We start from the raw sequence: 25,865 nt of genomic DNA on the forward strand, positions 1-25,865 counted from the left end.
TTCTTGCGTCTGCCCAGCAGGGCTGTCTCTGGAGCCCACAGCCGCCCACTCAGCCTCTTTGCAGCTTTCATTTTTATTTTCTACCCCTGATGCTACAATTGGGGGGGGTTTAAGTGCTTTTTGTGTGAGATCCAGAGCCACACTTTCTACTTTCTCACTTAGGTGAGAATGAACACCCAAAACCTAGATCATTTTGGGATACTTGTGTCTTACATTTGCAGGAAACATCGGGCAATCTCGCCTCATTGTGCATGCTCAAGAAAAAATCTCCTGCACATGCACCATAATAATCTTCCCTGTACTGAAGATGCGTGAGGTGTGGGTTAGCTCATGTGGAGACATCATATAAGATGGAGCCACAGGACCCAGTGGTCCTGAATGGAGCGGTGGCTTACACCAGACAACACAGAGTATGTTATTTATATTAAAAAAAAAAAACAGTACTTATGCAGACCTTGCTCGCACCTTTAAAGTGCTACACGGTGGTGTTTTACTGCTCCTCCTCACAATGCATGTCTGAGTCAGCACACTATGTAGTTAGTATCTTATCTCAACAGAAAGCTGAGGTGGTTGCACAAAACCAGCCAGATCTGTCTAATCCTTTATATTTAAAAACATTTTCGAAGATCAAGCTTGCAAAATATGCTGAAAACACAACTCCTCAATAGGTACTCACTGCAAAAAATTTGGGGGACACTGGGGTAATATTTATCACCCAATACAAGGAGAGAGCCAGAGTCATAATTCCTAACTTGACTGAGTCACACTGGTGACTGAATGAACCCTAACCACTTAATTAGGTGTATTTAGAGCCTTAATTTGTCTTATCTTCAGCAATACATTTGACTTGAATTTTGCCAATGGTCACACTTAGCTGCCCAGGACTATAAGCCTGTCACACAAACTGAAGGAGACAATCTGATATGGAACGAATTGTGTTAATTTGCTTGATAAAAGTCACCCATTATGCTTTCTCTTTAAAGTAAAAAATAAAGTGGACCCAAGCCTTTCCCCCCCCCAGCAGAGCAGGGAGGGTTTAGAATGTTGGTGAGGGTTGTTTTTTTTTTTTTTTAATTTTTTTGAGAAAATCAAATTGAAAAAATAAGATACATACACTCCCTGAAGTTGACTACAAAAATCTATTAATACTTGAATCAAATATCAAAAAATTAAGACATAAAAAACATGATCCCTTATATTAAATAGGTGCTGCAATATGCAAGCAACCAAGGGCCCTTTCACACTGGTAAGTTTTTCCCGCTTTTTTTGCGGTAAAAATAGCGCTATTAAAACGCCCATAAAACACTCCCCATGCCCCCTCCATTGGAATGAATTAAAAACCGCGGTTAAAACGGAGTGTTAAAATCGCGGTAAAACACCGCGATTTTACAACGTTTTTAATTCATTTCAATGGAGAGGGGCATGGGGAGCGTTTTAATAGCGCTATTTTTACCGCGAAAACGCGGCAAAAAACGCACCAGTGTGAAAGGGCCCTAATGTGGGACAGAAACCCCTTTAAAACAAGGGGAAAACAAAAAAAAAATTATATATATATATATATATATATATATATATATATATATATATATATATATATATATATATATATATATATATATATATATATATATATATATACACACACACACACACCCTCCCCAATATCAAGCACCTCCTAATACACCTAATGGTAGACAATATACAGTGTATATTCATTGCCTGTATTTTTACAGGAATTCACTGCCCTGCGTAGGAAAACATAAGGGGTTTATTAGATAGTGACTTTGTCTACCATTAGGTGTATTAGGAGGTGCTTGATATTGGGGAGGGTGGGTGTGCATATTGTGTTTTTTCCCCCTCTTCTTTGAAGGGGATTCTGTCCCACATTAGTTACTTTCATATTGCTGCTGGGAGATTTACCTATGGGGGATGTTCTGGGTAGTGTTCCCTATTTAATATAGGGGATCAGGTTTTTTTATGTCTATTAATTTTTTGATATTTGCTTTAAGCATTAATTTTTTATAGTCAACTCTTTAGGGAGTGTGCGTATCTTATTTTTTCAATTTGGTTTATATTTATCTGATTAGACCCCCCCCAAATATCAGATCGGTGAGTACGGCAGTTTTTTTAAATAGGTGGGACTCCCATATCATTCCTATTTTGTGCAATTGTTTTTTTTTTTTTTTTAGGTGGCCATTGTCATAAGACTGAAATTGAAGAAAAATCCAAAGTTTGGAGTAGGCACCTGAATATAAAGAGAACATTTTTCAATGGGGACACCAGTTCTGGTGACAAAACACTAAGAGGGCATTCCCCTCTGTTTGGAGAGATTTCTTATACTACTTGTATCCACAAGTGAAGAGTATAATCTCCCCAAACATTTTGACAAATATACTTTAAAAGCCTTTGTTTTCCTCTAAATTCCAACTCCCCTATGTACCAATATAGTAATAATGTAGTAATTTTGCAGAAAAAAAAATGACATAACTTTCTATTTATTCTACACACTGTCCTCATAGCTGATCACTGATTGATTGCATTTCATTAAAAAAAAAAAGGTGCACCTGGAGGCGAGTAGTAGGTAGGAGGGTAGATGCAGGGTGTGTGCTTATGAGGTCAGCTGTCAACTCCTTCCTGTGTCAAAATGTATAGACCGTCCAGGAAGTATGGCAGAAGTAATGGAGGTTTTTTAATCTGCTATGAGGATAGTGAGGCGAGTGTAGAATAAAAATGGAAAGCTTTGTTATTTCTGCAAAAAAAAAAGTGAACTTGGCATTTAAGCCAATGTACTAGAAAACCATTTATAATCTAGACAAAAAATAAAATAAAAATGTACTGTACCTTGTATAGACAGGTGTCTACAATTTCATTACAAACTTTTTCAAGGTCATCTGTAACTTCTAGTCTTGACCTTACAAAGTCGCACAGCTCCTCATTTCCCATGACATCCCAAATACCATCACATGCCAGAATTATAAACTGGTCGTCCTCTTCTGACCGCTCAATTTCATAAACTTCAGGCTCTGGTGATACAAGCTGCTCTGTGGGGCCTTTTCCGTGGACACATTTGTAATCAAAGTCACCTAGAGCCCTTGAAACTGCAAGCGATCCATTTACACGCTGAATCATCACAGATCCACCAGCATTTTGTATACGCTCTTTTTCAAGTGGATTGCTTGGTTTGTGATCCTGTGTAAAGAAATGAACTTTCTTGCTTCTACAAAGTAATCCTCTTGAGTCGCCACAGTTGATAAAATAAATGTGATGAGGGGAAATCATAACACCCACTGCTGTAGACCCGCTTCTATCGGCACCATGTTTCTTCTCAGAAATGACTCGCATATGTTCATCAATTTGGAGAAAACCTGTTCTGATTCCAATTTTTACACTTTCCACAGACGGATGTCCATCAGTCCCTTTGAAATCCTGGTTGCTTGTGATGTGGTCCAGCAAATGCTCACAGCAGTATTTGGCAACCTGGGAACCAGCATGACCATCATATACAGCAAAGAACGACCACCCATCAAGTCCATTTGGCAAACCAATCACAGCCGTATGTGCATCTTCCATCTCAACCCGCCAACCTTGCATGCTACTAAGCCCATAACGCAGTGCATTACCATGCCCCTGGGCATTATGCTTTTCCATCTTTGGCTTGTCTAAAAATGCCCCCATAGTTTCTCAATTCTTTTTAAACCTGTAGGGAGGGGGGAAAAAAAATGAAAAAAATCTTCAGCCACAAGTTTCCACATATAGTCTAAAAAGCTTTTATTTGAACAGAAATCACATGTTCCTTTCCACTTAAACCTACTGGTTCCCAATGCTGAATATGCTAGGCCTGAGCACTCATTCACAAGAAATCAGACTGCATATTTTGTAGACCATTTAGGATATGCAAACATGCAACCAAAATTACAGTCCCCTTATCTGCCTTATAACTAAATTGAAAATCGGGTACATGCTAAAACATTAGTTACAATCTATAGGTTTAACAACTTCAAGCAGGAAAGGATAAGACTATGGATGTCCAGACAAAAATGAACCAACCTACAGTTTTACTTCAATATACTGTTACAGAGCAAACGACCACTTGCACTGTCTGCACGAGAACCTGCATGCACTGTACAAGTCATCATTTTATGCAAATTACCGTATTTTTCACTCCATAAGACGCACTTTCTACCCCCAAAAAAACGGGGGGGAAAATGTATGTGCGTCTTAGGTACCGAATACTAACCAGGAGAGTCGCTGAAAGGGGATCGTTTAGGCGGCAGAACGATGCCCTATGCATCACTCTGCCCCAGCTAAATCCTGTTTCTACCCTGCCCTCAGCTGCTACAGGGAGAGAAACAAAAAAGGTATTGCCCTTTATTTAACCCCCACAGGATCGGTATTGATATGTTAATGAAGTTGGCCGCCACAATTCATATGCAAATTACGCCCGCACATCTGAATTCTGCTCACCTAGAAGGTGTGGACAGCATATATGCGAGTATATGGGGCATGTAGAGGGAATCAAAGTGTGTGTGCAGAGGAGCACAAGCTCCTTCGTTTATGAGCAATCTACTGTCTTCTATGCCTTGGTTGAGCCAGAGATGGCAGAGAGCAGGAGAGTTGCTGTTTCTTGCTCAGGCACTTTGTTCCCCACAGTCCACTGAGCGTGAGAAAGAGGAGAGACTCATCACTGCTTTTGCAGGAACAAAGACTTGTATGCGCATGTGCAAAATCAGTTTAAAAATAGAGACTAGGTACAGTGAAGTTCCCCTTCAACAGCCAAGCATATTGGCGGAAAGGGAACCTTTCCTGGTTATATGCAGGCCCTTCCAGTGTAGTGTGTTCACTGCTTGGGAAGAGGCACAGGTGAGCTTGAGTACTGGGAGACAGTTCACATTCTGTACACCAAGTCCAATCTGTAGGGAATTTGCAGGAGTTTTTAACCAAGGATAGATCCTTTAACACCCCCCACTCAGTCTGACTGGTCAGTGAACAAGCTGCAGCACTCTACAATAAAGTTTTACATGTGCTTTCCCATGTAAGAAAGCCCCCAGTGTTACACTTGGTGTAATTTTGTAGAAAGGCTCACAAACCTGGCTCTATTATGCTCCAAGCCCAGGTCCTGGTGTACAGGAAGTTGTGGAAAGTGAATTTCAAGATAAAGTGTTTTGAATTATGTACATCAAAAGTATTAAAGAACTCTCACTTTCTATACAGGGTATTAACTACTTGCCGACCGCCCACCGTCGTTATACGTCCTCACTTTAGAGATGAATATTTCGGTAACGGCAGCAGCTGCTGCCACAATCGAGATATTCATCTCTTCTGTGGGCGGCCGCGTTAACGATAATGGTGGTCTCCGCGGCAAATTCGCCGTTATCGGTGGCGGGAGAGGGCCCCCCCCTCCCGCCGCTGTCCCGCGCCCACCGCCGCTTACCGGAGCCGTCGGTAGCGGCGGAGGAGATCGCGACCATCCGGCAGCTGAGCGGGGACGAGACTGAAGGAAAAATCTCCTTCGCCCGTCCCCATAGCTCCGCTGGGCGGAAGTGACGTCAAAACGTCAGTCCCGCCCAGCGTCTTAAAGAAACATTTTTTTTTTGTCATTTGAAAAAATGACATTTCCAAATTTTTTTTTTGCATTTAAGCCCAAATATGAGATCTGAGGTCTTTTTGACCCCAGATCTCATATTTAAGAGGACCTGTCATGCTTTTTTCTATTACAAGGGATGTTTACATTCCTTGTAATAGGAATAAAAGTGATAATTTTTTTTTTTTTTTTTTCAGTGTTAAAAATTCTAAAATAAATAAAAATAAATGCGAAAAGCAAAAAAATATTTTTTAAAGCGCCCCGTCCCGACGAGCTCGCGCGTAGAAGCGAACGTATACGCGAGTAGCGCCGACATATGAAAACGGTATTCAAACCACACAAGTGACGTATCGCCGCGATCGTTAGAGTGAGAGCATTAATTTTAGCCTTAGGCCTACTCTGCAACTCAAAAAATGCAACCTGTAGAATTTTTTAAACGTCGCCTATCAAGATTTTTAAGGGTAAAATTTTGACGCCATGCCACGAGCGGGCGCAATTTTTAAGCGTGACATGTTGGGTATCATTTTACTCGGCGTAACATTATCTTTCACAATATATAAAAAAATTGGGCCAAATTTATTGTTGTCTTATTTTTTCATTTAAAAAAGTGAATTTTTTCCAAAAAAAGTGCGCTTGTAAGACCGCTGCGCAAATACGGTGTGACAAAAAGTATTGCAATGACTTCCATTTTATTCTCTAGGGTGTTAGAAAGAAAAAAATATATATATAATGTTTGGGGGTTTTAAATAATTTTCTAGCAAAAAAAAATGGTTTTGTCTCGTAAACACCGACTCTGAAAAACAGGCCCGGGGCTAAAGTGGTTAAATGCTCCAGTCCCCTAGGGGGATTTTTATTTTTTAAAGTGTGTACACACACCACTTTTTCCAAACTTTTTTTCCTAGAAGCCGAGATGCAGTACGCAACAGCACCGCTACAAGCTTTACCCCACAATTTCTACCTCAAAAAGGGGTAACATATTTGCCAGTGAGTGGCAGAAAGAGGCTTTCATGAATGATTTTAACTTGCCATTTATGAAATTTCTGCACACAACTGAAGCAGGCCTTTTTCTGACACCACTGCCACTCCCAACTTGTAAAAACACAGGACATTGATGAGAAGCACAAGAGTGCTTCCGTGTACATGCCTGTGTTTAGTGTTAAAATTACATGTTTCCTCCCTTACATTCAAAGTGATGGCGCTTGTGTTGAGAAATTGCATGAAAAACAGAAATATGGTTATTCATACAATTGTTGAGAGATCGTGGGTAGAGGCACACTGGCATACACTGGCTCTCTGCTTCTATAGTTCCTAGAAAGAGGAGAAAGTGCTATATGTACTTTGTACCCCAGGGGACTGGGACATTAAATATAATCAATAAAGCGGAGTTCCACCTATTTAAAAGTCAGCAGCTACAAAAAGTAGCTGCTGACTTAATGAAATGGGGCGAGTGATACACTTGGCGGCTATGGCTGCCACTGTATCACAGAAGCGTGCCCGCAAGCTAACCCCCTTGGGAGAGCGCTTCCTAGAACGGGGGTTAGCTCTTGCAGGGAGGAGCCCAGACAGCTGCCGAGGGACCCCAGAAGACCAGGATCGGGGCCACTCTGCAAAACGAACTGCACAGTGGAGGCAAGTATGACATGTTTTTGTTATAATTAAAAAAAAAAATAAAAAAAATTAACCCTTACAACCCCTTTAAGTATAAAAAAAAAAACCATCTTTACAACCATTTTAACTGTATTGTTGCCAGATCTGTACAGAATATAGACCTACAGCAGGGTTTGACAAATTTGCTTGGAATCTAGGAGCCAGCTAAAAAGGTAAGGAGCCAAAAAACGCACCCCGTCCCGCCAAGCTCGCGTGCAGAAGCGAACGCATACGTGAGTAGAGCCCGCATATGTAAATGGTATTCAAACCACACATGTGAGGTATCGCCGCGATTGGTAGAGCGAGACTAACTTTACCGTTTTTACTTTTTTTTTTTATTAAAAAAAAGTGTATTTTTCCCCCAAAAAGTATATACACATACACATACACATACACATACACATACACATACACACATACACACACACACACACACACACACACACACACATACATATACACATACACATACACATACACATACACATACACATATACATACACATATACATACACATATACATACACATATACATACACATATACATACACATATACATACACATATACATACACATATACATACATACATATATATATATATATAATGTTTGGGGGTTCTAATTAGAGGGAAGGAGATAGCAGTGAAAAAACACATTAGAACTGCTACTTGTAATGTAACCTGTAATGCCAGCGGCCACCACAAGATGGCACCGATCGCGCCGGCCGGTAATTGAGGCCGCGGCTTTGCGGCCTTCTGCAGCCCTAAGCTTCCCCAGGCGCCAGGTCACAATTTCTTGTCGCAATTGCGACCGGATTTTGTAGAGGCCTGACCTACAGCACTGCTTCCAGCTGACCTGCATTCTTCCTCTGGCTACAAGCACATGCTCACTATACCAAAACTGTTCAGCAGACACTTCTGAACAAAATATTGGCACTGTTCAGCGGATAATGCGCCGATCAGAAATATTCACCTAAAATATAGCACAGAGCCACCCCCCCCCCCCCCCCCTCCAATAAGCAGGAGTTTTTGAACCAACACCCCCCCCCCCCCCCACTGTCCCCTACAATTCATCCTTGCTACTCTTTTCCCCCTTCACCTCACTAAACCCCGCAGCACCAACTCTCTCAACCTCCACTGCAGCTTTCCACTGGCTTTAAGTGCTGCCACCTCCCCCCAATACACCGGCAACCCAACCCCTCCTACAGCTTGGGAGGGGGATCGAGGTCAGAATGGAGAGCTGGTAAACGTGTTTTTACCAGCCCACTTCCTTTCCCTAATGAAAACAGACAGCGATGCGTACGAATTGCTTATGTGTTCATTGATCACTGACATTGTCAGTTTGTGACTAATAGAAGTTTCTATGCAGAGATCTTTATTCATTCATGTGCATTGCAGCTGAGGCTACAGAGAAAGGGACTAAACTCCCTTTCTCCATTTCAAAAGCCAGACAGGGGTTTAGAGATCTGATATCTTGCCAAAACCCTCCTCCGCCAAAATAAAAATACAATATTAAAAAAACCTGCACCGACAAGGATGTCAGGTTGGGAGCAGCAGCTGCCGATGCATCCCAATTGACATGAATAAGACTGCCTGCATGGGGATTCATGGGACACCTGTGCAGGTAAACATGGGCCCTCCATGGGCATGCACTTTTGTATGCCCCATGTGAACAAGGCCTTAGTAGCAATTTAGCTAGAATATTATATATCATGTTATGTTTTTTGATCGCCAATAATGTTTTTTTTTTTGCAAACTCTGAAAGTTGCCAAATAAAAAAAGGGGAGAATTGTAAGAATGGTCTGGCCACCAGAGTTTTAAAGTGGAGCGCAGGGCCTGACAGGGAAAATGGTTAAAGCTTTGTTTTTTTTCCCTGTGTATATGTTGTGATTAAAGCGGAGGTTCAGCCTAAAACAATTACCGTATTTATCGGGGTATTGCGCGCTCCGGCCTATAGCGATCACCCCTAAAGTGGACCCGACATTCCTGTAAAAAAAGATTTTTGTACTTACAGTTTTGGTCTCTTGTGCGGCGTCCATCGGCGGCCTCGTCGGGTCCGGCGTCCGTCTGCGGCTTCGGGTGCCCCTTCGTCGGGTCCGGCGTCCTTCTGCGGCGTCCTCCCCGCTCCAAGTTTGAATACTGCGCCGGCATATACCGAGCGCAGTACACTCGTGTATAGTCGGGCAGGCTCGGCTACTCTCGCGCTCACGTCCTGTACGTCCAGGACGTGAGCGCGAGAGGAGCCGAGCCTGCCCGACTATACACGAGTGTACTGTGCTCGGTATATGCCGGCGCAGTATTCAAACTCGGCACGGGAAAGCGGGTATGGGCGTATATCGCACACCCACGATTTTGCCCTGATTTTCAGGGCAAAAAAGTGCGCGGTATACGCCGATAAATACGGTATATACCATTACATCCAGCATACTAACGACATGTACAGTATGCTGGTATTTTAATTATTTTTCCCGCTGTACATACCGTTTTATAGTTTTTTTCTTTTCTCACTCCCACGGGGAATAGGCGTTCCTATGAAGAGGCGTAGATGATTGACGTGCGGATAAAGGCGAAAATAGCCGAACTGGGACTCGGCTATATACGCCGCCTGCGCAGTCAGCTCTACACGGCTCTTAGTCTGTGCGCAGGCGCCGTATAGCGTCGAGTCCCAGTCTGGCTATTTTCGGAACACGTGATGCGCCTTATCCGCACGTCAATCATCTACGCCTCTTCATAGGAGCTCCTATTCCCCGCGGGAGTAAGAAAAGAAAAAAACTATAAAAACGGTATGTACAGCGAAAAAATAAAAAAATACCAGCATACTGTAAATGTCGTTAGTATGCTGGATGTAATGGTATATAATTGTTTTAGGGTGAACCTCCGCTTTAACCATGGGTTACCACATTTGCCTATTGCATGTGAAAGCTCTACTTGAAAGTAGTTGTAAACCCTTACATACCACTTTTACCTACAGGTGAGCCTTAATTTCAGGCAAGAAATGTTACACGGCTACACAGTTTAAGTAATATTTGCAAAAAAGACGGCCCTTCCACGGCTTTCAGCTGCTTTATTGAAATCTATACAGGGAGATGGGTGCTAGTAACTGCCCCCACTGCCACACCGATCGTCCCTGACTGTCCCCTGTGTCCTCCATGCTCCTAAGGTCACCCCTGCCCAATATTTGTCAGGATGGAGAGTGGAGGCACCCCCAACAGGGTTGATTTAAAAAAAAAAAAAAAGTGAAATAATAGTAAAACTGTAAAAATAAAAAAACACACTAACACCATTTTTGGCTTTTAACAGTATAGGCACTTAATTTTAATAGCTTACATCAGGGTTTGACAAAATTTGCTTGGAATCTAGGAGCCAGCTAAAAAAGTTAGGAGCCAGAAAACGCGCCCCGTTCCGACAAGCTCGCGCGCAGAAGCGAACACATACGTGAGTAGCGCCCGCATATGTAAACGGTATTCAAACCACACGTGTGAGGTATCGCAGCGATCGTTAGAGCGAGAGCAATAATTCTAGCTCTAGACCTCCTCTGTAACTACAAACATGCAACCTGTAGAATTTTTTAAACGTCGCCTATGGAGATTTTAAAGGGCAAAAGTTTGTCAGCATTCCACGAGCGGACGCAATTTTGAAGCGTGACATGTTGGGTATCAATTTACTCGGCGTAACATTATCTTTCAAGCGGTGGTTCACACTATAAAAAAATTCTAACACTACATCCAGCCCAGTTCTGCAAATAAAATTACACTGACTTTTTTTTTGTCGCCGTAGATAGCGTTTATCCTTAGAATTCACAGCGGCTTCCGGGTAGGGAATCCCGCGGGAGTGGGCGTTCCTATTGACATGCCAATTGATCGACATGCTAAACGACGGTGCGTACAGCGCGTCACGACTTCCCGAAAGAAGCTCGGGTCGGCTCGGCTCTATTCGGCGCGGGTGCGCAGGTGCCAAATAGAGCCGAGCTTCATTCGGGAAGTCGTGACGCGCTGTGCGCGCCGTCGTTTAGCATGTCAATAAAAACGCCCACTCCCGCGGGATTCCCTACCCGGAAGCCGCGGTGAATTATAAGGATAAACGCTATATACGGCGACAAAAAAAAAAAAAAGGTCAGTGTAATTTTATTTGCAGAACTGGGCTGGATGTAGTGTTAGAAATTTTTTATAGGGTGAACCACCGCTTTCACAATATAAAAAAGAATTGGGATAACTTTACTGGTGTCTTATTTTTTTAATTAAAAAAAGTGTATTTTTTAAAAAAAAGTGCGCTTGTAAGACCGCTGCGCAAATACAGTGTGACAAAGTATTGCAACGATCGCCATTTTATTCTCTAGGGTGTTAGAATAAAAAATATATATAATGTTTGGGGGTTCTAATTAGAGGGAGGGAGATGGCAGTGAAAAATTACACTTTTAGAATTGCTGTTTAACTTGTAATGCCAATGCCGGGACACAGAGGGACTTCACAAGGCCGCCTTACCGGCCGTCACTGGCCCGCCGCAATCGCGCGGCGGGGGCGCACGGAGACACAGGATCCTGTGCCTCCGTGCTCCCCCACCTCCCCCCTGCCGTGCGATCGCGGGGGCCGGTAATTGAGGCCGCAAAGGCTTTGCGGCCTTGTGAAGTCCCTCTGTGAGCTGGCGCCAACGGTGTAGGAATTACAACAGTTTGTATATATATATATATTTTAAGGGACCAAAAGTCATGAACAATTGGCTTCTCAGCTGTTCCATGTCCAGGTGTGTGTTATTCCCTCATTATCCGATTTACAAGGAGCAAATAAAAAGTCCAGAGTTCATTTCAAGTGTGCCATTTGCATTTGGAATCTGTTGCTGTCAACGCTCAATATGAGATCCAAAATGCTGTCACTATCAGTAAAGCAAGACATTAGGCTGAAAAAAAAAAAAAAAATCTATCAGAGAGATAGCAAAAACATTAGGTTTGGCCAAATTAACTGTTTGGAACATCCTTAACCGGTTGCCGACCGCCGCATGTATATGTACGTCCACAGAATGGCACGTACAGGCATATGGGCCTACATGTACGTCCCCGCCTTTCCGCGGGCCAGGGGTCCGATCGCCCCCCCCCGTAACATGCGGCAGTCGTAAACCCACGGGGAGCGATCAGGGACGAGGGCGCCCCCTCGCGATCGCTCCCCAGAGCTGAAGAACGGGGAGGGCCATATGTAAACACGGCTTCCCTGTGCTTCACTGTGGCGGCTGCATTGATCGAGTCATCCCTTTTATAGGGAGACTCAATCGATGACGTCAGACCTACAGCCACACCCCCCTACAGTTGTAAACACACACTAGGTGAAGGCTAACTCCTTCAGCGCCCCCTGTGGTTAACTCCCAAACTGCAACTGTCATTTTCACAAGAATGCAATTTAAATGCATTTTTTGCTGTGAAAATTACAATGGTGCCAAAAATGTGTCAAAATTGTCCGAAGTGTCCGCCATAATGTCGCAGTCACGAAAAATTTTTTTGTTTATAGCGCAAAAAATAAATACAGCAGAGGTGATCAAATACCACCAAAAGAAAGCTCTATTTGTGGGGAAAAAAGGACGCCAATTTTGTTTGGGAGCCACTTTGCACGACCGCGCAATTGTCTGTTAAAGCGACGCAGTGCCGAATCGCAAAACCTGGCTTGGGCATTTAGCTGCAAAATGGTCCGGAGCTTAAGTGGTTAAAAAGAAACGCACCGGTGAGCTCAGCAACACCAAAAGACCCGGAAGACCACAGAAAACTGTGGTGAATGACCGAAGAATTCTTTCCCTGGAAAACACCCTTCACAACAGTTGGTCAGATCAAGAGCACTCCAGGAGGTAGGTGTATGTGTGTCAAAGTCATCAAGAAAAGACTTCACCAGAGTGAATACAGAGGGTTCACCACAAGATGTAAACCATTGGTGAGCCTCAAAAACAGGAAAGCCAGATTAGAGTTTGCTAAACATCTAAAAAAGCTGTCACAGTTCTGGAACAACATCTTATGGACAGATGAGACCAAGATCAACTAGTACCAGAGTGATGGGAAGAGAAGAGTATGGAGAAGGAAAGGAACTGCTCATGATCCAAAGCATACCGCCTCATCAGTGATGCGTGGTGGTAGCGTCATGGCGTGGGCATGTATGGCTGCCAATGGAACTGGTTCTCTTGTATTTATTGATGATGTGACTGCTGACAAAAGCAGCAGGATGAATTCTGAAGTGGTTCGGGCAATATCTGCTCATATTCAGCCAAATGCTCCAGAACTCATTGGACGGCGCTTCACAGTGCAGATGGACAATGACCCAAAGCATACTGCAAAAGCAACCAAAAAGTGTAAGGGGAAGAAGTGGAATGTAATGCAATGGCCAAGTCAATCACCTGACCTGAATCCGATTGAGCATGCATTTCACTTGCTGAGAAAAAAACAAAGGGAAAATGCCCCAAGAACAAGCAGGAACTGAAGACAGTTGCAGTAGAGGCCTGGCAGAGCATCTCCAGGGATGAAACGCATCGTCTGGGGATGTCTATGCGTTTCAGACTTCAGGCTGTAATTGACTGCAAAAGGATTTGCAACCCTTAAAAAGTGAAAGTTTGATTTATGATTGTTAAATCTGTCCCATTACCTTTGGTCCCTTAACAAGTGTGAGGCACATATACAAACTGTTGTGATCCCTACGCCGTTCACCTGATTTGGATGTAAATACCCTCAAATTAAAGCTGAAAGTCTGCAGCAAAAGCACATCTTGTTCGTTTCATTTCAAATCCATTGTGGGGGTGTATAGAGCCAAAAAGATTAGAATTGTATCAATGTCCCAATATTTATGGACCTGACTGTATATTAGAAAGCATTTATAAAGTGTTAGCAAGGTACTAGAGGAGAGGCAGTATCCCAAAATGCAGTGGGAAAAGAGAACTAGAACAGAGAAGTTCCAGCTACTTCCTGTTTGTACAGAGCAGCCGTGTGGCAACACCATTTGCTTCTGTGTGTGGGCAAAAATATCAGCCAGCAATACTGACAGTGCCAGGCAGAAGCAGAGACATTTGAGCATTATTGCTCAAATAACTGCATGATACGCCGAAGGGAGGACTGCGGGAGCAACTTGAAGGCCTGTGTGGAGAGAAGAAGTTTCAATTTTTTTCCCCTCGGGAAGACAAATCTTTTGGGCAACAGGAATAGTATGCATTGGGAGGGCACCAGACAGGACTTATGCTGGTTGACTTTCCACCCCAACTTCTGAAAAGTCCGCGAAACCAACTGCAGATCCCGAAAAAGGGACTGTCTCAAGCAAAGATCAAAAAAATCATCTAGATATGGGAAGATCGATAGGCCATGATCTTTGTAAAAATTCTAGGTGCTGCAGAGAGACCAAAAGGAAGGGCGTTTAACTGCCAATGACTTGGCCCATTTTCTATGAGGATCGCAAATCTGAGGAACCTTCGGTGGTTCTGGCAGATTGGTTAATGAAGATAAGCATCCTAAAGATCCAGGGTTACCATGAAAACCTCTGGCCACAACAGATTTCTCACAGCATAAATATTTTCCATCCGGAAACGTCTGTAGAGAACAAATTTGTTCAGGACTCTTACCATTTATGACCATACGGAAGCCGCCGGAGGCTTTTTGAACCTGGAACCTTGGACATTTAAAGAAAGTCTCCTTGAATTCAGATGGAAAAGGAAATCTCCTTTTGTGCCCTTTAGACTGGAATAACCTCCTCTCAGGTTCCTTCCACTCTGGAAGAATGATATCCTTAAGTGACTGTTGCACCAGAAAAGCTCTCAATTTCCGCCTCTGTAGACCCCTATACATTTTATCCTGTACAGATTGGACCAGCTGTGGCATCTCAATATGTTCCGAGGTATATATTGACTTTAAAAGTTTGTCAATATCTTGCACTGGAAAAAGATGATACTTGGAGCTACCCGTATCTTCCCCATCAGATGAAGAACTTGGGATCTCCCCTTCAAGATCAGAAGCATTGTGAGAACTAATGGTCTCAGACACTAACAGGGGAAGGGGTCTAGCCGAGGCTAAAGGCTCTTGAGCTATGGAACTAGATGAGGAATGTCCCAGCCCTGCTACTCTATCATTAAAGGACCGGAAGGAGGCCACAACCTCCTTCATGGAAGACATTAACTCTTTTAAAGAGGCAGTTTCTGAACTAGCTCTGGATGCAATACAATCCTCACAAAATGGTTTATAACCATCAGAGAGCCTGGCCCTACAGTTCCCGCATTTCTTCTTCACTGGTTTGGCCTTAGAAAAAAGCAGAAACAGGAAACATAAACAAAAAACGGTCCATACAAAAAAAAGGTCCCTTGCTGTAGAACTACAGACAAGGGCTTATCTTGGGGGCAGTATGGGACCCGGAGGCTCCTGCTGGTTCAATCCAAGCGGATGCTCCATCCTCAGACCTGTCCTCAAGCTCCATTGGCGAGCGGAGATCGGCCGGAGAAATAGGCTTCTGTTGTCCTGCTAGAAATGCACCTGTCTGGCGTTCAGCAGACTGTTAACAAGGCAGCATGTCTGTGATGTATTGCACCATGCTCCATAAAAAAACGGCGCCTGGAAGTGTGTCACGTGACTTCCGGTTCTGGCGTCATCTTGCCGCGTCACCGGAAGTCCTCCGACGCCATCTTGGTACACCTTGGCGAAGCACGAAGAGGACAATGTTCCACACAGCAGGGCTGGGGAAAAAACTGAAGGAAGTTGCCACCATTTCCTCAGCCAGGTAAGCAAGTGCCTCCGAATAGGGAACCCTTCTGGACAGAACTCATCCTGGGAGTACATGACTAAAAAACACCCAGGACTTGGCCACAATTAGTCCTGGATGACACCAGAGAAGGGGGGTCCATCAACCACAGTTATCAGACCCCGAGAAAAACAAAAAACTTGTTGGTGCTCCTAGAGGGTCTGGAAACAACAACTGAGGGTCAGAGGAGGGGCCTTTTAAATTGTATGCGATTTGTGTTTTCTGTAGAGGGCGGAGCCAATCACCTCAAGTAGCTGTCCTGTAAGGTGAGGAGGGGGGGGGGGGAGTGGTCTCTGCGGTGGATTCGCCTCAAGATTACTTTTAAATCGGCAGCGGGAGAGGGGCCGGGTACTATTCCGTTAGTGGTATGGAGCTGACTGAGGGGAAGATGGCCCCCGCCTGGCTCCATACCACTGCAGGGTGGAAGCTACGTCAAAACGTCACTTCCGCCCACAGCCCTTAACCACTTAAGACCCGGACCAAAATGCAGCTAAAGGACCTTGCCCTTTTGGAGATTCGGCACTGCGTCGATTTAACTGACAATTGCGCGGTCGTGCGACATGGCTCCCAAACAAAATTGGCGTCCTTTTTTTCCCACAAATAGAGCTTTCTTTTGGTGGTATTTGATCACCTCTGCGGTTTTTAGTTTTTGCGCTATAAACAAAAATAGAGCGACAATTTTGAAAAAAAAAATGCAACATTTTTTACTTTTTGCTATATTAAATATGCCTCAAAAATATATATAAAAAAAAACGTTTATCGGTTGGTTTGCGCAAAATTTATAGCGTTTACAAAATAGGGGATAGTTTTATTGCATTTTTATTAATTTTTTTTTATTTTACTACTAATGGCGGCGATCAGCGATTTTTTTTTCGTGACTGCGACATTATGGTGGACACTTCGGACAATTTTGACACATTTTTGGAACCATTGTCATTTTCACAGCAAAAAATGCATTGTTTATTGGGAAAATGACAATTGCAGTTTGGGAGTTAACCACAGGGGGCGCTGATGGGGTTATGTGTGACCTGAAGTGTGTTTACAACTGTAGGGGGGTGTGGCTGTAGGTGTGACATCATTGATTGTGTCCCCCTATAAAAGGGATGACACGATCGATGCTGCCGCCACAGTGAAGAACGGGGAAGCCATGTTTACACACGGCTCTCCCCGTTCTTCAGCTCCGGGGACCGATCGCGGGACTCCAGCGGCGATCGGGGCCACGAGTCCCGCGGTCACGGAGCTTCGGACCGGGTCGCGGCAGCACGCCACCGGGCGTGCGCCCGCGACCCCACGGCTGGGCTTAAAGGACAACGTACCTATACGTTGATGTGCCCAGCCGTGCCATTCTGCCGACGTACATCGGCGTTAAGTGACGTTTTTTTTCCCAAATTACACTGGATTTTGTTTTATTGCATTTAAGTGTAAATACGAGATCCGAGGTCTTTTTGACCCCAGATTTCATATTTTGAAGTAGTCCTGCCATGCTCTACTATTACAAGGGATTTTTACATTTCTTTTTTTAAAGAGCACTGTAAAAAGAAAAGGTAAAAAAAAAATCTTATTTAACCTGCCCCATCCCACCGAGCTCACATGCAGAAGCGAACGCATACGTGAGTAGCGCCTGCATATGAAAATGGTGTTCAAATCACACATGTGAGATATTGCTGCGATCGTTGGCGCAAGAGCAATAATTCTAGCCCTAGGCCTCAAAACATGCAACCAGTAGAATTTTTTTTACCACTTAAGCCCCAGACCTTTTGGCTGGTCAAAGACCATGCCACTTTCTGCGATTCGGCACTGCGTCGCTTTAACTGACAATTGCGCGGTCGTGCGACGTGGCTCCTAAACAAAATTGACGTCCTTTTCCCCCACAAATAGAGCTTTCTTTTGGTGGTATTTGATCACGTCTGCGTTTTTAATTTTTTGCGCTATAAACAAAAAGAGCGACAATTTTGAAAAAGAAAAAAGCAATATTGTTTACTTTTTGCTAGGGTTGTCCCGATACCACTTTTTTTAAGACCGAGTACAAGCACCGATACTTTTTTCCAAGTACTCGCCGATACCGATACTTTTTTTTAAATCTCATGTGACAGCGGCACATGTGTCAGGTTTTTTTTTTTTTTTTATATATAAACAATTTTTTTTTAATTTTTTACAATTTTTTTTATGTACAATGCTTTCTTTTTTTTAAGGGGGGGGGGGTGGACCGTGTCAGTGTGTTTTTTCTTTAATTTTTTTATTTTCTACAATAATTTTTTTTATTATTTTGTATTTTTATTCTTTATTTTATTTTTATTTTTTTCAGCCCGGTTGGGGGGGGGCTTTGGTGAGATATCAGGGGTCTTAACAGACCTCTGACATCTCCCCTTTGAGACAGAGAAAGGGACTAGGGACACATGTTCCCCTGTCCCTTTCTCAGCAGCATCAGCTGTGCTGAAAATGAAAGGAAACTGAAACATTGTAATCACAGTTTACAATGTTTCAGGTTATGTGAATAGACAGTCAGTGATCACTGACTCTGTCCATTCGGAGCAGTAAGGAGCCGGATTTACCGGCTCCTACCCCGCTCTCCACCCTGACATTTCCAGGGGGTGGAGGAGGAGCATGGAAGGGGAGAGAAACACAGCGGGATACACAGAGGGAGGGAGACAGACTGCAGCAAAACGGATGGGGGGGCTGGAGGAGGACACGGGACAGTCATAGGTGATCGTGTGGGGGGGGGGGAGTTACAAACACCGATCACCGCTGATTTTAAAGCAGCTGAAAGCCGCGCGGGGGGAGGGGTGTAGAGAGAAGTGGGGAAATAAATTTTAAATCTATACAGCGGTGATCGGTGCTTGTAACTTCCCCGCGCACTGATCACCGCTGACAGTACAAGTATCGGGTGAAGCATCAGGCGCATTTGCCCGAGTACAAGTACTCTGGGAAATGCTTGGTATCGGTCCCGATACTAGTATCGGGGCAACCCTACTTTTTGCTATAATATCCCACCAAGAATATACAAAAAAAACGCAATAAGCCTTTATTGGTTTGAGCAAAAGTAATAGCGTCTACAAAATAGGGGATAGTTTTATAGCATTTTTACTAGTAATGGTGGCGATCAGCAATTTTTATCGTGACTACGACATTATGTCGGACACTTGACACCATTTTGGGACCATTGTCATTTTTACAGCGATCAGTGCTATAAAAATGCACGGATTACTGTAAAAATTACACTGCCGGTGAAGGGGTAAACCTGTAGGAGGGTTAAGTGTGTCCTAGGGAGCGATTCTAACTGTTAGGGGGCGAGGCTACAAGTGACACGTCACTGATCACTGCTGCCGATGAAAGGGAGCATTCGATCAGTGACATGTCAATAGAAGGGGGAGATGCGCTTACATTGTTTACTGATAACACTGACATCTCCCCGTTCTTCAGCTCCATGACACGATTGCGGGACACCACGGAGCTTGCGCATTACCACATAGCGGTAAAATTAAAGGGGAAGTACCTGTACGCCCATTTAACTGTGCCATTCTGTCAACGTAAATCTGCGTGCGGCGGTCCATAAGCGATTAAACGTCACCTATGGAGATTATTAAGGATAAAAGTTTGTCGCCATTCCGCAGGCGCAATTTTGAAGTGTGACATGTTAGGTATCAATTTACTCTAACATCTTTGACAGTTTAAAAAAAAAAAATTGGTCTAACTTTACAGTTTTGTTTTTTTATTCAAAAGGTGTATTTTTTCTCCCAAAAAAAGTGTGTTTGTAAGACCGCTGCGCAAATACAGTGTGACAAAGTATTGCAATGACCGCCATTTTATTCTCTAGTGTGTTAGAAAAAAAATGATGTATATATTTATGTTTGGGTGTTTTTTTTAAGTTATTTTCTAGCAAAATAAATGATTTTAACTTGTAAACAAGTTTGAAAAATAGGCCTGGTCTTAAAGTGCTAAGCTTAGGACAGCGGGTATGGGGAGAACCCTGGCCTGCTATCACAATGGGGAGGGTGCAGGGGCTGCTTAGCTATTAACATGTTACACACTAAATATGCGTGTAACATGTTACCAACTTATCCTTAACCACTTCCCGACGGCCGTACGACTTTATATGGCCGCAGGGTGGTTGTAATTCTCTGACTCGCCGTGTTTTTACGGCCTCCGCTCCTCCTGGCCACTGGGGGGCGCGCATCACTGAGTTGCCGATGCGCGTGCCTGACGGTCGCGATGTGAGCCAGGCTCCCGCGATCGGCGGTTACAGAGAGAAGGACATGGATCTGTGTGTGTAAACACACAGATCCACGTCCTGTCAGGGAGAGAGACCGATCTGTGTCTCTTGTACATAGGGACACAGATCGGTCACCTTCCCCAGTCAGTCCCCTTCCCCCACAGTTAGTAACACTATGCAGGGTACACATTTAACCCATTCCTCACCCCCTAGTGTTAACCCCTTCAATGCCAGTCACATTTATACAGTAATTAGTACATATTTATAGCACTGATCGCAGTATAAATGTGAATGGTGCCAAAAATGTGTCAAGTGTCCGATGCGTCCGCCATAATGTCGCAGTCCCAATAAAAAAAAAAAAAACACAGATCGCCGCCATTACTAGTAAAAAAAAAAAAATTCTGTCCCCTATTTTGTAGGCGCTATAACTTTTGCGCAAACCAGTCCCTTATTGCGATTTTTTTTATACCAAAAATATGTAGAATACGTATCGGCCTAGACTGAGAATTTTTTTTTAGCTATTTATTATAGCAACAAGTAAAAAATATTTTTTTTTTCAAAAATGTCGCTCTATTTTTGTTTATAGCGCAAAAAATAAAAAACGCAGAGGTGATCAAATACCACCAAAAGAAAGCTCTAATTGTGGGGAAAAAAAGAACGTCAATTTTGTTTGGGAGCCACGTCGCACGACCGCGCAATTGTCAGTTAAAGCGACGCAGTGCCGAATCGCAAAAAGTCCTCTGGTCAGGAAGGGGGTATATGTGCCCAGTAAGCAAGTGGTTAAAGCAAACCATTTTTTCATCTTGGAAAAAACATTTCACATAAATGCTAACCATTGTAAGCACACCTGTCAATGGTAAATGTCTGGTTTCATCCTTGTAACATGGGCAGGGTGGTTGCACAGAACTGGCTCTAGTGATCGGCTTCGGTACAACCGCCCTGTCGGATTGGTAGCGGTCGATCAGCGCTGCCAGCTGACCAGTGTGTTCTGTAGGTCTCCCTCTGCTCTCAGAATACAAGACACAGCGGGGAGGATTCCCCCCAATCCACATCAAAATGTGTTCAAGCCGCTAGTTCACACGACTAGTCTATGGGCTGCCTTGCTGGTCAGATCACCAGGTGTTAAAAAGTGTTACTAAACCCAGGACCCTGCATTCACTATATCTGGTCTCACAGGACACAACATGGAAATGCAGTTATTTTATGCTGCATTCACATCTCTGCGTTTTGAATCGCGGTCAGATTTGTCGCGATTCTGCTTGCGATTTCAAAGCGCAGGGGTGTGAATGACAAATTGCAGAAAAGTACAATGAATGTCACCTAGAATCATGCCACGATAAATTGTGCCGCAATCGCAGCAACCCGCATAGCATTAAGCAAGTCACCCAAAAGTAGCTCCTTAACTTTTTTTTGGGGGGGGGGGGGCGACAAGCTTCGTGCAATGCGTATTACTGCAATTGCAGTGTGGCAGAACCGCATTGTGCGTTCAATTGAATGACAGCTCAAATGTGCTTTCTGCGATTTCTCATTCACATGTTGGCACTTTGAAATTGCAGGCAGAATCACAACAAACCTGCCCCCCTTGATTAAAAAAAACGCAGAGATGTAAATGCAGCCTAAATATAGACTGCTAAATATATATGTTCTGTAGCAGTATATAGCAGTCTTGTGACTCCATCGGTGTCTGGTTAAATCTGCGGTATTGCAGGCTTAGTGATTTTACCTATAGGTAAGCCTATAACAAGGCATACCTGTAGGTAAAATAAATGTCTCCTAAACCTGTGTGGTTTTGAGGATATTCACCCTGCATGCAGGCGCTGACGTCCGTGGCACATGCGCTCTGAAGGTCTGGCATACCGTGCCAGAACAGAGGGCTCCCATGCGCAATGCGTGGGAGTAATGTCATCAGGGCTCTGGCCAGTCACAATGCCGCAAGCAACCTGGAAGAAACGCAGAGGGAACCTGTCAACCCCCTCAGTGGTGACCAGGCACCGATGCAGGGGCTCTGTTCAAATGTAAGAATTTCATAATGCACTAGTATGCAATGTCCCCTGCTTTTAGGAGGAGTTTTTATTCTCCCCTGATTGTCCCATGAGGATGCATGACCCCTGACCCTCTGTCTACTAGCAATACACACCAAACTGAGCATGTGCAGAGTTCCCCCTGGCTCTTATCAGGAGATGGATTGGGGACAGGAGGAGTATCAGAGAAGATCAAACAGCCTTTTTTACACAATGCAGAGGATTAACCCCTTCGATTCCACAGTGAGTATAACAAGCATGCTTAAAGCGGATGTTCCGCCAAAAAAAAATATTAAAAGCCAGCAGCTACAAATACTGCAGCTGCTGACTTTTAATATTAGGACACTTACATGTCCTGGAGTCCAGCGCCGTCCACAGCAGATGACGAGCGATCGCTCGTCACCCTGCTGCTCCCCCCTCCATCCACGCTGAGGGAACCAGGAAGTGAAGCGCTGCGGCTTCACTGCCCGGTTCCCTACGGCGCATGCGCGAGTCGCGCCGTGCCCGCCGATTGGCTCCCGCTGTGTGCTGGGAGCCGAGTGTTCCCAGCACACAACGGGGGGGGGGGGGGGGCGACGGGATGTGACGCAATGCCGTCTTTTGCCCGTGAATGCCGGGCCGGAAGTGGGTGCAAATACCTGTCTTTAGACAGGTATCTGCACCCCCCTCCCCCCTGAAAGGTGTCAATTGTGACACCGGAGGGGGGGCGGGTACCGATCAGCGGGACTCCACTTTAGGGTGGAGAACCGCTTTAAATGCATATAGACTGATTTTACTGTTGTGGGTTTAGTAACACTAATAAAACAAATGCAGCCATCACATCTAAGAATTGGTAAGTTTCAGCGATAAATGTTTTCTTTAGGGTGTTCACCTGCATGAGGTGATAATCAGGGTGTCCCCAGGGGATAAACATGCACAACTGGGCAATGCCCAGCATGCAGAGTGATGTCCCTGTAATGTGTGTGTATTGGACTCCTGTGTAAGGTACACGCCTACTGGATGACAGGCCGAGGTGAGTCTGGGCCCTGCTGATGGTGTGGTACTACAACTCCCAGCATGCCCCGGTGCAGAGCCTCGTCCCGGGCGCTCAGGATTAGGCAGGCCTCTGGTTGCGCAGTGGGATTTGTCACGGCTCGCTATCCGCCCACTGCTGCCCAGGCTGAGGCCCTGTGTACCCGAGGAGGAGAGCAGCAGGCCTTCACCTCCCACCACACACGGCCTCCCCTTCCCCCCGCGTTGCGCACTTGGATATACAGCTCACCTGTCGGGAGAAGAAGCGCCGCTGCCGCTGTGCCGTCTGTTGAGAAGAAGCCGCCGCCGCCTCACACCATTCAGGCGACGAGAAGCGTCTCTCGGCCCTGGCAAGACGGGCTCGTCTTCATTTCCCTTCCCCCACCCCCGCGGGGGACTCGGTGGGAGCAGAACGGGCCCGGGTGTGACGGTTAGACTCGACTCTCCGGGAGGGGGAGGTAGTGTCGGAGGTTGGAAGAGGGGGGGGGCGGCCGGTAAGTGTCAGCCAGGGACCTCAGAGGATCCTGAGCGCGCTCCGTGCACGAGCTTGTGTGCCGGGCGCGCGCGCCGCAGCTGCGTCATCAAGCTTCTTTCTTCCCGCCCAGTTCTCCTCTACAGCACGCGAAGGTTCCCGGATGTACTGAGGAGGAAAGCAGAGAGAGAGGGTGGGCGGGGGCTGCCTGGGGACGCGGGTGACGTAACTCTGTAAATGGTGGTTGGACAGGTTGACAGTGTTGTCAATGAGCCACGGAGCGTATTCGCTGCCTTCCCTCTGGGTTCGTTGAGCGCGGCCCCGGGGAGAGCAGGAAACTCACACTGATTACTCCGCTCACCTCAGCCAAAGGTCTGTCATGAATGGCAGGCTTCTCAGCTCACCCCTATAATGGAGGGAGGCTCCCTGTGTTCCTGGTCTACAGATCTCCCATGATGCTTCACTCCCCAGAGCCCTGCTCTCTGAAGAGATGCCTGGTGACCTGTTTTCTGAATGACAGGCCTGAGGTGGTCATGTGTGACATGCAGGACATAGTATTGTACTAATGGAGATCCCTTCCACCTGTTATGGGAGGGGGGGAGTATTTGATCCCCCATCTGATTTTGTACATTTGCCCACTGATAAACAAATGATCAGTGTATCATTTTATGGTAGGTTTATTTTAACAGTGAAAGAAAAAATCAACCAAAAATATCCAGAAAAACGCATTTCAAAAAAGTTATAAATTGATTTGCATTTTTAACTGCTTCACACAAATTGCCATACCCATACGTTGGTACTTTGACACTGAATACCGGGTTTATGGTAGCAGCTAGCTGCCATAACCCTGGTATATTTGGGAACAGCGTGCGTTTCTCTTTGAGATAAAAGTCGCCTTCTCAGCGGATTCATCGCAAGATCATTTGGCTCCGGTCGTCTCCGGAGACACTCGCATCCTCTCCCGTGGATGCCTGGCTGCTAACTGAGGGGAAGATGGTCCCTGTATGGGAGGGCGGAAGCGACGTCAAACGCCATAGCTCTTAGGCTGCATTCACACTATAACGCGGCGTATTTTGCCGCGATTTGTAAACTTTTTTTTTTTTACAAATCATTTTACATTGATGCCGAAAGCCGCCTGAAAAAAAGGGTCCGGGACTTGTTTTCAGGCGGCAGGCGTACAGCGTTTCGGCGTGAGATGTGAACCATCTCATAGACATCAATGTAAATTCGCCCCTCCAGCGGCACGAGCGTCGCGCTTCAGGCGTATATATACGCCTAGGTGTGAATGGGCACTTAAAGGAGAATTTTCTTTTCATTGCACTTTAGTGTAAATATGAGATTATATATTTTTAAGAGGTCCTGTCAGGCTTTTGTTATTATATCTTTTGTTATTACAAGGGATGTGTACATTCCTTGAAATAGGAATAAAAAGTGACCCTACATTTTTTTTTTTTAAAAGACAGTGTCAAAATTAAAAGTAAAAGCAGAAGCGAACACATACGTGACTAGCGCCCGCATATGAAAATGGTGTTCAAACTTACTGTTAGAGCAAGAGCAATAATTCTATCTCTAGACCTCCTCTGTAATTCAAAACTGGTAACCTGTAGACATTTTTAACTGCTTGCCGACTAGCCGCCGCAGTTTTACGGCGGCAGGTCGGCTCTGCTAGGCGAGAGCACGTAGATTTACGTCATCTCTCCCAGCAGCCAATAGGGGCGCGCATGCGCCCCCCGCTAACTCCTGATTCCCACGCGCGTGCGATCACCGCCGGGCACTCGCGATCGCTCGTTACAGAGCGAGAATCGGGGGCTGTGTGTGTAAACACAGCTCCCGGTCCTGTCAGGGGAGAAATGCCTGACAATGAATGAACAGCGATCAGTCATTTCCCCTAGTGAGTCCACCCCCCCTACAGTTAGAACACACCCAGGGAAGTTTTTTTATATATTTTTGGGGGATATTTATTATAGCAAAAAGTTAAAAATATTAATTTTTTTAAAAATTTTAGCTCTATTTTTGTTTATAGCGCAAAAACTAAAAACCGCAGAGGTGATCAAATACCACCAAAAGAAAGCTCTATTTGTGGGAAAAAAAGGACGCCAATTTTGTTTGGGAGCCACGTCGCACGACCGCGCAATTGTCAGTTAAAGCGACGCAGTGCCGAATCGCAAAAAGTGCTCTGGT

General features: G+C 44.8%; 1 protein-coding gene across 1 annotated transcript in view; it reads right to left on the reverse strand.

The window, feature by feature from the left end:
• The window catches only part of PPM1A (protein phosphatase, Mg2+/Mn2+ dependent 1A), a 52,510-nt gene extending 28,778 nt beyond the window's left edge, over positions 1 to 23,732 (reverse strand). Inside the window, exons 1-2 of the mRNA XM_040332119.1 lie at positions 23,463 to 23,732; positions 2,842 to 3,697 (exon numbers count right to left, since the gene is read on the reverse strand). Coding sequence (XP_040188053.1) covers positions 2,842 to 3,675 — 834 coding nt within the window. The 5' untranslated portion in view covers positions 3,676 to 3,697; positions 23,463 to 23,732. The remainder of the gene's footprint in view (positions 1 to 2,841; positions 3,698 to 23,462) is intronic.
• Positions 23,733 to 25,865: the final 2,133 nt, after the last annotated feature.

Source organism: Rana temporaria, chromosome 13 (assembly GCF_905171775.1).
Source record: "Rana temporaria chromosome 13, aRanTem1.1, whole genome shotgun sequence".
In the NCBI taxonomy this organism is placed as follows: Eukaryota; Metazoa; Chordata; class Amphibia; order Anura; family Ranidae; genus Rana; species Rana temporaria.